Source organism: Bos indicus x Bos taurus, chromosome X, assembly GCF_003369695.1.
Source record: "Bos indicus x Bos taurus breed Angus x Brahman F1 hybrid chromosome X, Bos_hybrid_MaternalHap_v2.0, whole genome shotgun sequence".
Classification (NCBI taxonomy): Eukaryota; Metazoa; Chordata; class Mammalia; order Artiodactyla; family Bovidae; genus Bos; species Bos indicus x Bos taurus.
Genome location: NC_040105.1, coordinates 109,115,695 through 109,128,255, shown reverse-complemented (window position 1 = coordinate 109,128,255; position 12,561 = coordinate 109,115,695). Strand labels below are relative to the sequence as shown.

The 12,561-nt window shown below is 40.3% G+C and overlaps 1 protein-coding gene across 3 annotated transcripts in view; it reads left to right on the top strand.

Annotated features, from left to right (window-relative positions):
- Positions 1–12,561, top strand: part of F8 (coagulation factor VIII) — a 143,016-nt gene that overhangs the window by 59,647 nt on the left and 70,808 nt on the right. For all 3 annotated transcript variants that reach the window (XM_027534282.1, XM_027534281.1, XM_027534283.1), the window contains exons 11-12: positions 5,219–5,312; positions 9,116–9,330. In XM_027534282.1, the coding sequence (XP_027390083.1) occupies positions 5,219–5,312; positions 9,116–9,330 (309 nt within the window). The remainder of the gene's footprint in view (positions 1–5,218; positions 5,313–9,115; positions 9,331–12,561) is intronic.

The following is a 12,561-nucleotide window of genomic DNA, read 5'->3' as shown; positions in this document are numbered from 1 at the left end:
AATTGACCAGGCTCCTCTGTCCATGGGATTTTACAGGCAAGAGTACTGGAGTGGGTGGCCATTTCCTTCTCCAGGGGATCTCCCGACTGAGGAATCAAACCCGGGTCTCCCACATTGCAGGCAGACATTTTACCGCCTGCGCCACCAGGGAAGCCACCAGGGAGAGGGTAATTATAAACAAAAAGAAAAGGCCAGAATAAATCATGTGATACTGGATTAGAGTTGGAGACATTACTATAGGTTCATGTTTGCCTATAGAGACAGATGGATACATACAGAAATAATTACATATGTGTGCATATATTTGAATTAGTGTATTTCCTCCTAAGAGATCCTGGGAACAGTGACACCCCAGTAGCAATGAGCACACCCAGATCTTGGTTTCTTTCTTTTTTTTTTTTTTTTCAGATCTTGGTTTCTAATTACCATTCTCTAGTGAAAGGATTTGATTTGATTTAGGACATACCTGAATGGTCTAGTGGTTTTCCCTACTTTCTTCAATTTAAGTCTGAATTTGGCAATAAGGAGCTCATGATCTGAGCCACAGTCAGCTCCCGGTCTTGTTTTTGCTGACTGTGTAGAGCTTATCCATCTTTGGCTGCAATGAATATAATCAATCTGATTTCGGTGTTGACCATCTGGTGATGTCCATGTGTAGAGTCTTCTCTTGTGTTGTTGGAAGAGGGTATTTGCTATGACCAGTGCATTTTCTTGGCAAAACTCTATTAGTCTTTGCCCTGCTTCATTCCGTATTCCAAGGCCAAATTTTCCTGTTACTCCAGGTGTTTCTTGACTTCCTACTTTTGCATTCCAGTCCCCTATAATGAAAAGGACATCTTTTTTGGGTGTTAGTTCTAAAAGGTCTTGGAGGTCTTCATACAACCATTCAACTTCAGCTTCTTCAGTGTTACTGGTTGGGGAATAGACTTGGATTACTGTGATATTGAATGGTTTGCCTTGGAAACAAACAGAGATCATTCTGTCGTTTTTGAGATTGCATCCAAGTACTGCATTTCGGACTCTTTTGTTGACCATGATGGCTACTCCATTTCTTCTGAGGGATTCCTGCCCGCAGTAGTAGATATAATGGTCATCTGAGTTAAATTCACCCATTCCAGTCCATCTTAGTTCACTGATTCCTAGAATGTCGACATTCACTCTTGCCATCTCTTGTTTGACCACTTCCAATTTGCCTTGATTCATGGACCTGACATTCCAGGTTCCTATGCAATATTGCTCTTTACAGCATCGGACCTTGCTTCTATCACCAGTCACATCCACAGCTGGGTATTGTTTTTGCTTTGGCTCCATCCCTTCATTCTTTCTGGAGTTATTTCTCCACTGATCTCCAGTAGCATATTGGGCACCTACTGACCTGGGGAGTTCCTCTTTCAGTATCCTATCATTTTGCCTTTTCATACTGTTCATGGAGTTCTCAAGGCAAGAATACTGAAGTGGTTTGCCATTCCCTTCTCCAGTGGACCACATTCTGTCAGCCCTCTCCACCATGACCCGCCTGTCTTGGGTGTCCCCACGGGCATGGCTTAGTTTCATTGAGTTAGACAAGGCTGTGGTCCTAGTGTGATTAGATTGACTAGTTTTCTGTGATTATGGTTTCAGTTTGTCTGCCCTCTGATGCCCTCTTGCAACACCTACTGTCTTACTTGGGTTTCTTTTACCTTGGACATGGGGTATCTCTTCACGGCTGCTCCAGCAAAGCTATTTCAAATCCTGAAAGATGATTCTGTGAAAGTGCTGCACTCAATATGCCAGCCAATTTGGAAAACTCAGCAGTGGCCACAGGACTGGAAAAGGTCAGTTTTCATTCCAATCCCAAAGAAAGGCAATGCCAAAGAATGCTCAATCTACTGCACAATTGCACTCATCTCATATGCTAGTAAAGTAATGCTCAAAATTCTCCAAGCCAGGCTTCAACAATACGTGAACCATGAACTTCCAGATGTTCGAGCTGGTTTTAGAAAAGGCAGAGGAACCAGAGATCAAATTGCCAACATTTACTGGATCATCGAAAAAGCAAGAGAGTTTCAGAAAAACATCTATTTCTGCTTTATTGACTATGCCAAAGCCTTTGACTGTGTGGATCACAATAAACTGTGGAAAATTCTGAAAGAGATGGGAATACCAGACCACCTGACCTGCCTCTTGAGAAACCTATATTCAAGTCAGGAAGCAACAGTTAGAACTGGACATGGACCAACAGACTGTTTCCAAATAGGAAAAGAAGTACGTCAAGGCTGTATACTGTCACCCTGCTTATTTAACTTATATGCAGGATACATCATGAGAAACACTGGGCTGGAAGAAGCACAAGCTGGAATCAAGATTGCTGGGAGAAATATCGATAACCTCAGATATGCAGATGACACCTCCCTTATGGCAGAAAATGAAGAGGAACTAAAAAGCCTCTTGATGAAAATGAAAGAGGAGAGTGAAAAAGTTGGCTTAAAGCTCAACATTCAGAGAACGAAGATCATGGGATCTGGTGCCATCACTTCATGGGAAACAGATGGGGAAACTTTGTAAACAGTGTCAGACTTTATTTTGGGGGGCTCCAAAATCACTGCAGATGGTGACTGCTGTCATGAAATTAAAAGACGCTTACTCCTTGGGAGAAAAGTTATGACCAACCTAGATAGCATATTGAAAAGCAGAGATATTTCTTTGCCAACAAAGGTCCGTCTAGTCAAGGCTATGGTTTTTCCTGTGGTCATGTATGGATGTGAGAGTTGGACTGCGAAGAAAGCTGAGCGCCAAAGAATTGATGCTTTTGAACTGTGGTGTTGGAGAAGACTCTTGAGAGTCCCTTGGACTGCAAGGAGATCCAACCAGTCCATTCTGAAGGAGATCAGCCCTGGATTTCCTTGGAAGGAATGATGCTAAAGCTGAAACTCCAGTACTTTGGCCACCTGGTGTGAAGAGTTGACTCATTGGAAAAGACTCTGATGCTGGGAGGGATTGGGGGCAGGAGGAAAAGGGGACGACAGAGGATGAGATGGCTGGATGGCATCACTGACTCAATGGACGTGAGTCTGTGTGAAATCCGGGAGTTGGCGATGGACAGGGAGGCCTGGCATGCTGCAATTCATGGGGTTGCAAAGAGTCGGACATGACTGAGCTACTGAACTGAACTGAACTGAGTGAAAGGAACCAAAGCCCTTTGGGGAACCGATGATTCAAGGGTTGGGCCAGGGAAGATACAAGATGAGCCTGGAGCATCTTGTGGTTTCAGAAAGGAAGAAAGTGCTCAAAAAATGAAAGAATGAGAATAATGTCAAGTGAATACAGGAGCTTCTAATGGCCAAACCAGAAGAATATAACCAATCAAATAAATAAAGTAGTGGTAAAGTATACCTTAAATTATAAAATAAATATGCATGAGTCTATATTGATGATAATAAATAATTCAAAAATAAATAAATGGAAGGGTAGGGGCAAATCTCACATAAAAATTCCAAATCAATTATGTAGCTCTGTGATCTATTTTTCTGAATTTTGTGCAAGGTTAGGTCTGCATCTAGATTATTTTTCCTCCCCTCCTTTCTCCTCCTCTTCTTCTTCCTGCATGTGGATGTCTACTTGTTCCAGCCTCATTTGTTGAAAAAACCATCTTTACTCCATTTGATTGTCTTTGCTTCTTTGTCAAAGATCAATGGACTGTACTTGTGTGGATCTAATTCTGGGTTCTCTTTCTATTCCAAAAGGAAGTTTTTAAAATGGCACTTCATTATGTACTGGTACACAGGGGGAGATGTTGTCGTCGTTAGATAGGACCTGATTTTAACAGGAGAAAATATGGTCATATATGCATCTAGGTTGGTAGACTTGAGGGTGGGAGGATGAGGAATTTCTTTTCTGAATGTGTCTCTCTTCTCAGTGAAAAAAAGAAACACCTGAGCATGAGGATCAGGAAGCGAAAAGTAGCTGAGTAAGTGGGAAGATTAATTTCTAGGAAAACATAATAGTATATCTAGGTAGTGTGGGCATCTGTTTGAGATTTTTTATCATTAATTTATCATTAATAATGATATTACATTAATTAATATATAATTATATTTAGTGCTTTTGAACTATGGTGTTGGAGAAGACTCTTGAGAGTCCCTTGGACTGCAAGGAGATCCAACCAGTCCATCCTAAAGGAAATCAGTCCTGAATGTTCATTGGAAGGACTGATGCTGAAGCTGAAACTCCAATACTTTGGCCACCTGATGTGAAGAGCTGACTCATTGGAAAAGACTCTGATGCTGGGAAAGATTGAAGGCGGGAGTGGGGATGACAGAGGATGAGATAGTTGGATGGCATCACTGACGCAATGGACATGAGTTTGAGTAAACTCTGGGAGTTGGTGATGAACAGGGAGGCCTGGCATGCTTCAGTTCATGGTGCCACAAAGAGTCAGACGCAACTGAGTGACTGAACTGAACTGAATATATATAATTGATTAATTTAATTAAATAATTAATTAATTAAATCACACAGAGCTGTGTGATTTTTCTCCTACATCATTCTGCTGCTTAGGAGCAGGCAAGGAATAGGTTGTCAGTTGGCTTTTCCCAAATGAGTGTGTGTAAGATAAGCCTGCAAATAGAAGTTTTTTTGTTTGTTTGTTTGTTTTTTTAATCCTCATATCACACAACCTCAGTATAGAGCCTGGTTGATAAGTTCAGGGTGCTTAATGATGCTCCCATGTTATCACTTTTCTATTCTTCATCTCTTTTGGAAAGCTCAGGCAGTCATATGATGCCAGCTGCCACCCTTGCTTAATGCTCTAATCAACTGTCCCCCTGGTCCTGCCTGCTCATCCAGTGAAGGTTTTATCACTTGAACCACTATTTTCTTCTCCACTATTGGGAACTCAGTGCCCAAATTGTGCAAAAGACTGAGGGGAAGCAGTGTCCTCAGCAGACATCCAGATTTCAAGTACTAGTGTCAGAAGATACAAGGAATTCTTCCTGAAGCAACTAAAATAATTTTAAATAAGTGAATTTTAAATAATTTAAAATAAATGAGCCTTTAGTGAAAAACCTAAGTAGCTATCTGAGCAATTTAACCAAAAGAACACATATTTTGAGCTCTATCTAGGCTTAAACCCCTATACTGTAGATACAAGGCAGCTTTTATTTTCTGGAGACAGGCCACATTTTGCTTCTTGATCCTAATTGTCTTAGTGCTCAACCTTATATCTCATTTATACTTTCAGATTATATTTAAGAATCAAGCAAGCCGGCCATATAACATCTACCCTCATGGAATCACTGATGTCAGTCCTTTGCACTCAGGGAGATTTCCAAAAGGTAAGCTTTACCTCAATTTTCTAGGTCTTACTTACCTGTAAATACAGATGAGGACAGAGTCTCAACAACAACTACAATCATGCACATGTATTACCCCATCCTTAATTCTCTTAACTTTTATTTTATTTAAAAATATGCCTTCATTTTACCTTCACTTTTTTATTTGTAGAATAATTATTAATTTTTTATTATAAATTATGTATTTGTAAAATAATTATTTAATTATTTTATAAATTATTTATTTGCTTGGCTGTGCTGAGTCTTCATTGCTCCCTGCAGGCTTTCTCTAGTTGCAGAGAGTGAGCTACTCTAGTTGTGGTGTGTGGGCTTCTCACTGCAGTGGCTTCTCTTGTTGCAGAGCATGGGCTCTAGGGCATATGGGCTCAGGGGCTTAGTTGCTCCATGGCATGTGGAATCTTCCAGGGACCAGGGATCGAATCTGTGTTCCCTGCATTGGCAGGTGGATTCTTAACCACTGGACCACCAGGAAAGTCCTTGCCTTCACTTTGGAAGGATAATTTTGCTGGACATAGAATTCTGGGTTGGAAAGCCTTCATTTTTAAGCATTTCTGCTTTAGATTTTTGGCAGTTACCTCTGTATCTCAAAAAAGTCATTTATTTGCTACGCCTTTGTTTAACAACTTTATATATTTATATAAAGTTATTTATATAAATATATATTTATAGTTTGGAGAAGGAAATGGCAACCCTCTCCAGTGTTCTTGCCTGGAGAATCACAGGGACGGGGAAGCCTGGTGGGCGGCCGTCTGTGGGGTCGCACAGAGTCAGACACAACTGAAGTGACTTAGTAGTAGTAGTAGTATATTTATAGTTACAACATTATATATTTAATTTTGTGTTAAATAAGGATTTAGCATTACACCTCTTCCTATTCCAGTTGTTTTAGACTTTTATCACTGTTTTAGTTCCTCAATTGGCAGAATTTTAAAAATATGCTAAATACCTACTTTTTATATCATTATGATACTATACTAAGAGTACTAACAACTGTTCCCTTTGCCATTTCCTCTCATCTGTTCTTCCATTTCTCAACTGCTGCCAGCCATACCTTTACTTTATAGTATCGTAAAGTTTAAAAATAAAATAAAATTTAAAAAAAAAAACAGAAAACTAAAAAAAAAAAAAAAACTAAAGCTGATAACATTTACATATTGTTCTTTAATTTTAAATAACTCCTTGCTTTTTCTATATATTTATTTTAAACTTTAAAAGTCAAAAACCAGCATTTATATTATTGTAGTATGTATTTTTTATTATAAGAATATGAGGTTACTGAAGAACTAGGTGGTGTGCTATGGTTATTCTTTTGTCTACAGTTCCAATGATTTTACTGTTACAGTCAAATGCATTATCCTTCTTTATTCTCTACCAGTAGTTCAAAATCATGGTGAGTTTTAGCTTGCAGTATATTGAAGTGAAGTGAAGTTTCTCAGTCGTGTCTGACTCTTTGCAACCCCATGGACTGTAGCCTACCAGGCTCCTCCGTCTATGGGATTTTCCAGGCAAGAGTACTGGGGTGGGTTGCCATTTCCTTCTCCAGAGGATCTTCCTGACCCAGGGATCGAACCGAGGTCTCCCACATTGTAGGCAAACACTTTACTGACTGAGTCACCAGGCAAGTCTCAATATATGCAGTATATTAAGACCATGCTAATCTTATATATTTTGTGTTTGTATTCCTGAAGAAAGACTTTCTTTTATCAAGAGAAGAAACATATGACTTTTCACCATATCCCTTAGGTCTTCCAGCTTCTTAATCATGCTATTTATTAGTATCTGATCCTTTTTTCTTCTAAAGATGTTCTTGTTGTTCTCCAGCTTACTGTTCTAATATGGATGATATGCTTGCTAGGCCTGCTACAAAGCTGCCATCTCTGGATTTCTTTACTTGGACTTACAGGCTAGTGCCATTACCTCTCTTATCTTGTACATTTCTGGATTGTTATTGTTATTTCTTTTGTTTTTCTGGAAGTATATCTTCAATATACTTCTGAGTGCATTTAGTATATAGGAGATAAACTCTATGAGTCCTTCAGTATAATATGATGGATAGCTAGGATGGATATAAATAACTTTTAATCCTCTGTTTTCTAATCCTCATGGTTGCTGGTCAAAATTCAAATGAAAAATTGATTTGCATTCCTTTATGGGAGAAGGGCACAGAAACAGAATTCTGGGTAGATATTGAATGTGTACCCTGAAATTTGGGGGCATCCGCAAATCCAGTTCCTAGTAACTTGCTTTTTATGTGGAGAACTCTGCAGAAGAGAGGGTAAGAGTGAGGCAGCTTGCTCTTCCTGTTTGACCTCCCAAGGATGCATGTGTTTTTGGCTTTTTTTTTCTGTAAGTAGATATGGCTGCAAGTAGCTGGCTTGGTCTCTTTTTGAAGATACCTTGTCTGAGAAGGCAGTGTGAGGGAAGCCAGAAATAATAGGCTTTTGGATATATCACTGGGTGTAACCAGAGCTGGTTGGGGAGAGGAGGGATACAAAAGAATAGCTGAAATAGTCCTCTCTCATGGCATGGAAGTGCCCAGTGCTGGGGTCCTGATGGTCACTCCAAGAAAAGGATATGCCTCCCGTAAGAGAAGACCATCATTCGGGCACCTGGCACACAAAAAGCATTGGTGACCAAACTGTAGACAAAATACTCACACAGCAGGATATATTAAGAAACAATCTATTTTCCCTTTCCTCTATTACACACCTACCCTCACTCCCTATTATGTATGCGTAGGGAATGGTTATAGACTAGATACTCAGGTATTAAGCATATTCAAAAGTGAGTTTTGATTATGAAAATCAGGCAGTCCTTGTTCTGAGGACCCATTAGCCCAATAGTTCAGGTCAGTCATTCAGTCGTGTCTGACTCTTTGTGACCCCATGAATCGCAGCACGCCAGGCCTCCCTGTCCATCACCAACTCCTGGAGTTCACTCAGACTCATGTGCATCAAGTCAGTGTCCATCTCATCCTCTGTCATCCCCTTCTCCTGCCCCCAATCCCTCCCAGAATCAGAGTCTTTTCCAATGAGTCAACTCTTCACATCAGGTAGCCAAAGTACTGGAGTTTCAGCTTCAGCATCAGTCCTTCCAATGAACATTCAGGACTGATCTCCTTTAGGATGGACTGGTTGGATCTCCTTGCAGTCCAAGGGACTCTCAAGAGTCTTCTCCAACACCACAGTTCAAAAGCATCAATTCTTCTGTGCTCAGCCTTCTTTATAGTCCAACTCTCACATACATATATGACCACTGGAAAAACCATAGCCTTGACTAGACGGACCTTTGTTGACAGTAGCCCAACAGCATATTTCAATTACTGCTTCCATTCCTCACAGACACCAGATGCCACAAGTCTTGATACCACATGTGAGTTAAAACTTCATTGCCCAGTCCTGTGGCATCAATTCAGGCCAGTCTGGCTTTGATGTGTCTTTCTTTTTTTGGCACTTGAGTTTTTTTTTTTCCTTCTTGATGCATTTTCAGTTATACATTTAAAATCTTTCAAAATATCATCTATTATTTATTTGTATTTGTCAGAGTGGGGAGACCTGCCCATTTCAACTCAAACTAACATGCTAGCAGAAATCTCCTGTACCTATTTTTATTATAAAAAGTTGCATGAATCTTAAACTTATAAGAGGTGGCAAATTCAGTTTTCACTTACTGGGAAACTTCATATGTATGTATAAATTGGTAGAGCCATTGCAATAATGACATAATCACCAATATATGCCTTGTTATACTTCTAATCAAGCTATTTTGGGGTTGGGTGTGGGTAGGTGTGAAACATTTGAAAGACATGCCAATTCTGCCAGGAGAAGTGTTCAAGTATAAATGGACAGTGACTGTAGAAGATGGGCCAACTAAATCAGATCCTCGGTGTCTGACCCGATATTACTCGAGTTTCATTAACTTAGAGAAAGATCTAGCTTCAGGACTCATTGGCCCCCTCCTCATCTGCTACAAAGAATCTGTAGATCAAAGAGGAAACCAGGTGAGTTCATCTTTTTCCAAGTGCTGAGTCTGAAGCTGAAATGGAATGAAGAGGCTTATGCATTTCCAAATAATATCTCCTATATTCTGCTCTCAGTGGATGTCAGCCTAAAGCCTACAGAAAATATAGGAGTCTGCAATATTGAGCAGTAAAAGAAGTGAGCTGGATTTATGATAGCTTTTATTGACTTTGGTGTAATAAACTTGCCTGCTGGATGGACAGGACAGCCTGGGCCCTAGATTATTTCTATAACACTCATTCTTAGCCTAAAATTTCTCTCTCAAAGTGATCTTGCCCATTTTTACATGATCAGTTACCACCTACTTTTAGATTACTTTTAGATTACCTGCAAATCTGTATGACTACCTAGATGTCTCCCCTGTATATCTCATTGTGATTGACTCAAAACACCTCTAAATGAACACACCTAGCATAGTGCATGGCATTTAGTAGTTCAACAAATATTTGTTGAATAAAACTGAAGTGAAGTGGAAGGCACTCAGTCATGTCCAACTGTTTGTGACCACATGGATTTCATGGAATTCTCCAGGACAGAATACTGAAGTAAGTAGCCTTTCCCTTCTCCAGGGGATCTTCCCAACCCAGGGATCGAACCCAGGTCTCATACATTGCAGGCAGATTCTTTACCAACTGAGCTATCAGGGAAGCCTGAGTAAAATTGAGGAAATGTATAAAATATTTCAGAATATGCTTAGAATTTGGACCACTTCTGCTGTTTTTGAAAAATAAACTTAAATACTCTGAATTTAATAAGCTTCAGTTCAGTTCAGTCGCTCAATCATGTCTGACTCTTTGTGACCCCATGGATTGCAGCATGCCAGGCCTCCTGTCCATCAACAACTCCTGGAGCTTACTCAAACTCACGTCCATCGAGTCGGTGATGCAATCCAACCATCTCATCCTCTGTCGTCCCCTTCTCCTCTCACCTTCAATCTTTCCCAGCATCAGGGTCTTTTCAAATGAGTCAGTTCTTCACATCAGGTGGCCAAAGTTTTGGAGTTTCAGCTTCAGCATCAGTCCCTCCAATAAATATTCAGGACTGATTTCCTTTAGGATGGACTGTTTGGATCTCCTTGCAGTCCAAGGGACTTTCAAGAGTCTTCTCCAACACCACAGTTCAAAAGCATCAATTCTCTGGCCCTCAGCTTTCTTTATGGTCCAGCTCTCACATCCATACATGACTACTGGAAGAACCATAGCTTTGACTAGATGGACTTTTGTTGGCAAAGTAATGTCTCTGCTTTTTAATATGCTGTCTAGGTTGGTCATAACTTTTCTTCCAAGTAGCAAGCATCTTTTAACAAGCTTAATTCTTCAAAATAATTCATTGCCATATTGCTGAGGCTTGACTGTATGTCTATTTGGTTATTTATGATATATAGGATTCCTTCTAGTCTGAAAAGGTCAGTCTTCATTCCAATCCCAAAGACAGGCAATGCCAAAGAATGTTCAAACTACTGCACAATTGCACTCATCTCACACACTATCAAAGTAATGCTCAAAATTCTCCAAGCAAGGCTTCAAAAGTATGTGAACTGAGAACTTCCAGATGCTCAAGCTGGATTTATAAAAGACAGAGGAACCAGAGATCAAATTGCCAACAGCCATTGGATAATAGAAAAAGCAAGAGAATCCCAGAAAAACATCTACTTCTTTTTTATTGACTATGCCAAAGCCTTTGACTGTGTGCATCACAATAAACTGTGGAAAACTCTTCAAGAGATGGGAATACCAGATCATCTTACCTCTCTCCTGAGAAATCTGTATGCAGGTCAAGAAGCAACAGTTAGAACCAGACATGGAACAATAGACTGGCTCCAAATTGAGAAAGGACTATGTCAAGGCTGTATATTGTCACCCTGCTCATTTAACTTATATGCAGAGTACATCATGAGAAACACTGGGGTGGATGAAGCATGAGATGGAATCAAAATTGCCAGGAGAAATATCAATAACGTCAGATATGCAAATGATACCACCCTAATGACAGAAAGGGAAGAAGAACTAAAGAGCCTCTTGATGAAGGTGAAAGAGGAGAGTGAAAAAGCTGGCTGAAAACTCAACATTCAAAAAACTAAGATCTTGGCATCGAGTCGTATCACTTCATGGCAAATAGATGGGGAAAAAGTAGAAACAGTGACAGACTTTATTTTCTTGGGCTCCAAAATCACAGCAGATGATGACTGCAGCCATGAAATTAAAAGACGCTTGCTCCTTGGAAGAAAGGCTATGACCAACCTAGACAGCATATTAAAAAGCAGAGACATTACTTTGCTGACAAAGGCCTGTCTAGTCAAAGCTATGGTTATTCCAGTAGTCATGTATGGATGTGAGAGCTGAACCATAAAGAAAGCTGAGCACCAGAGAATTGATGCTTTTGAACTGTGGTATTGAAGAAGACTCTTGAGAGTCCCTTGGACTGCAAGGAGATCCAACCAGTCCATCCTAATGGAAATTAGTCCTGAGTATTCATTGGAAAGACTGAGGCTGAAACTGAAACTCAAATACTCTGGCAACCTGAAGCAAAGAACTGACTCATTTGAAAAGACCCTGATGCTGGGAAAGTTTGAAGGCAGGAGGAGAAGAGGATGACAGAGGATGAGATGGTTGGATGGCATCACTGACTCTATGGACATGAGTTTGAGTGAACTCTGGGAGTTGGTGATGGACAGGGAAGCCTGACGTGCTGCAGTCCATGGGGTTGCAAAGAGTTGGACACGACTGAGCAACTGAACTGACTGACTAGTCTGAAAACATTTCATGAACTTTAATACAGATAAAACATTTGGCACACAAACCCAGAGCGGCATACATTTGGACAAGTACCTTTCCTGACTAATTTTTCCTAATTATAGTTTTCCCATCAGTTTTTGGAAGAGGACAGAAACATACCTATATTTTCCTATCTTTGCCCCTCAGCATTTTCATTTCTGTAGTAAAGGGTATACAAAATGAAATTTATACATGTTCAGATCAGATCAGATCAGTCACTCAGTCGTGTCCGACTCTTTGCGACCCCATGAATCGCAGCATGCCAGGCCTCCCTGTCCATCACCAACTCCTGGAGTTCACTCAAACACGTCCATCGAAGCAGTGATGCCATCCAGCCATCTCATCCTCTGTCGTCCCCTTCTCCTCCTGCCCCCAATCCTTCCCAGCATCAGAGTCTTTTCCAATGAGTCAACTCTTCGCATGAGGTGGCCAAAGTAC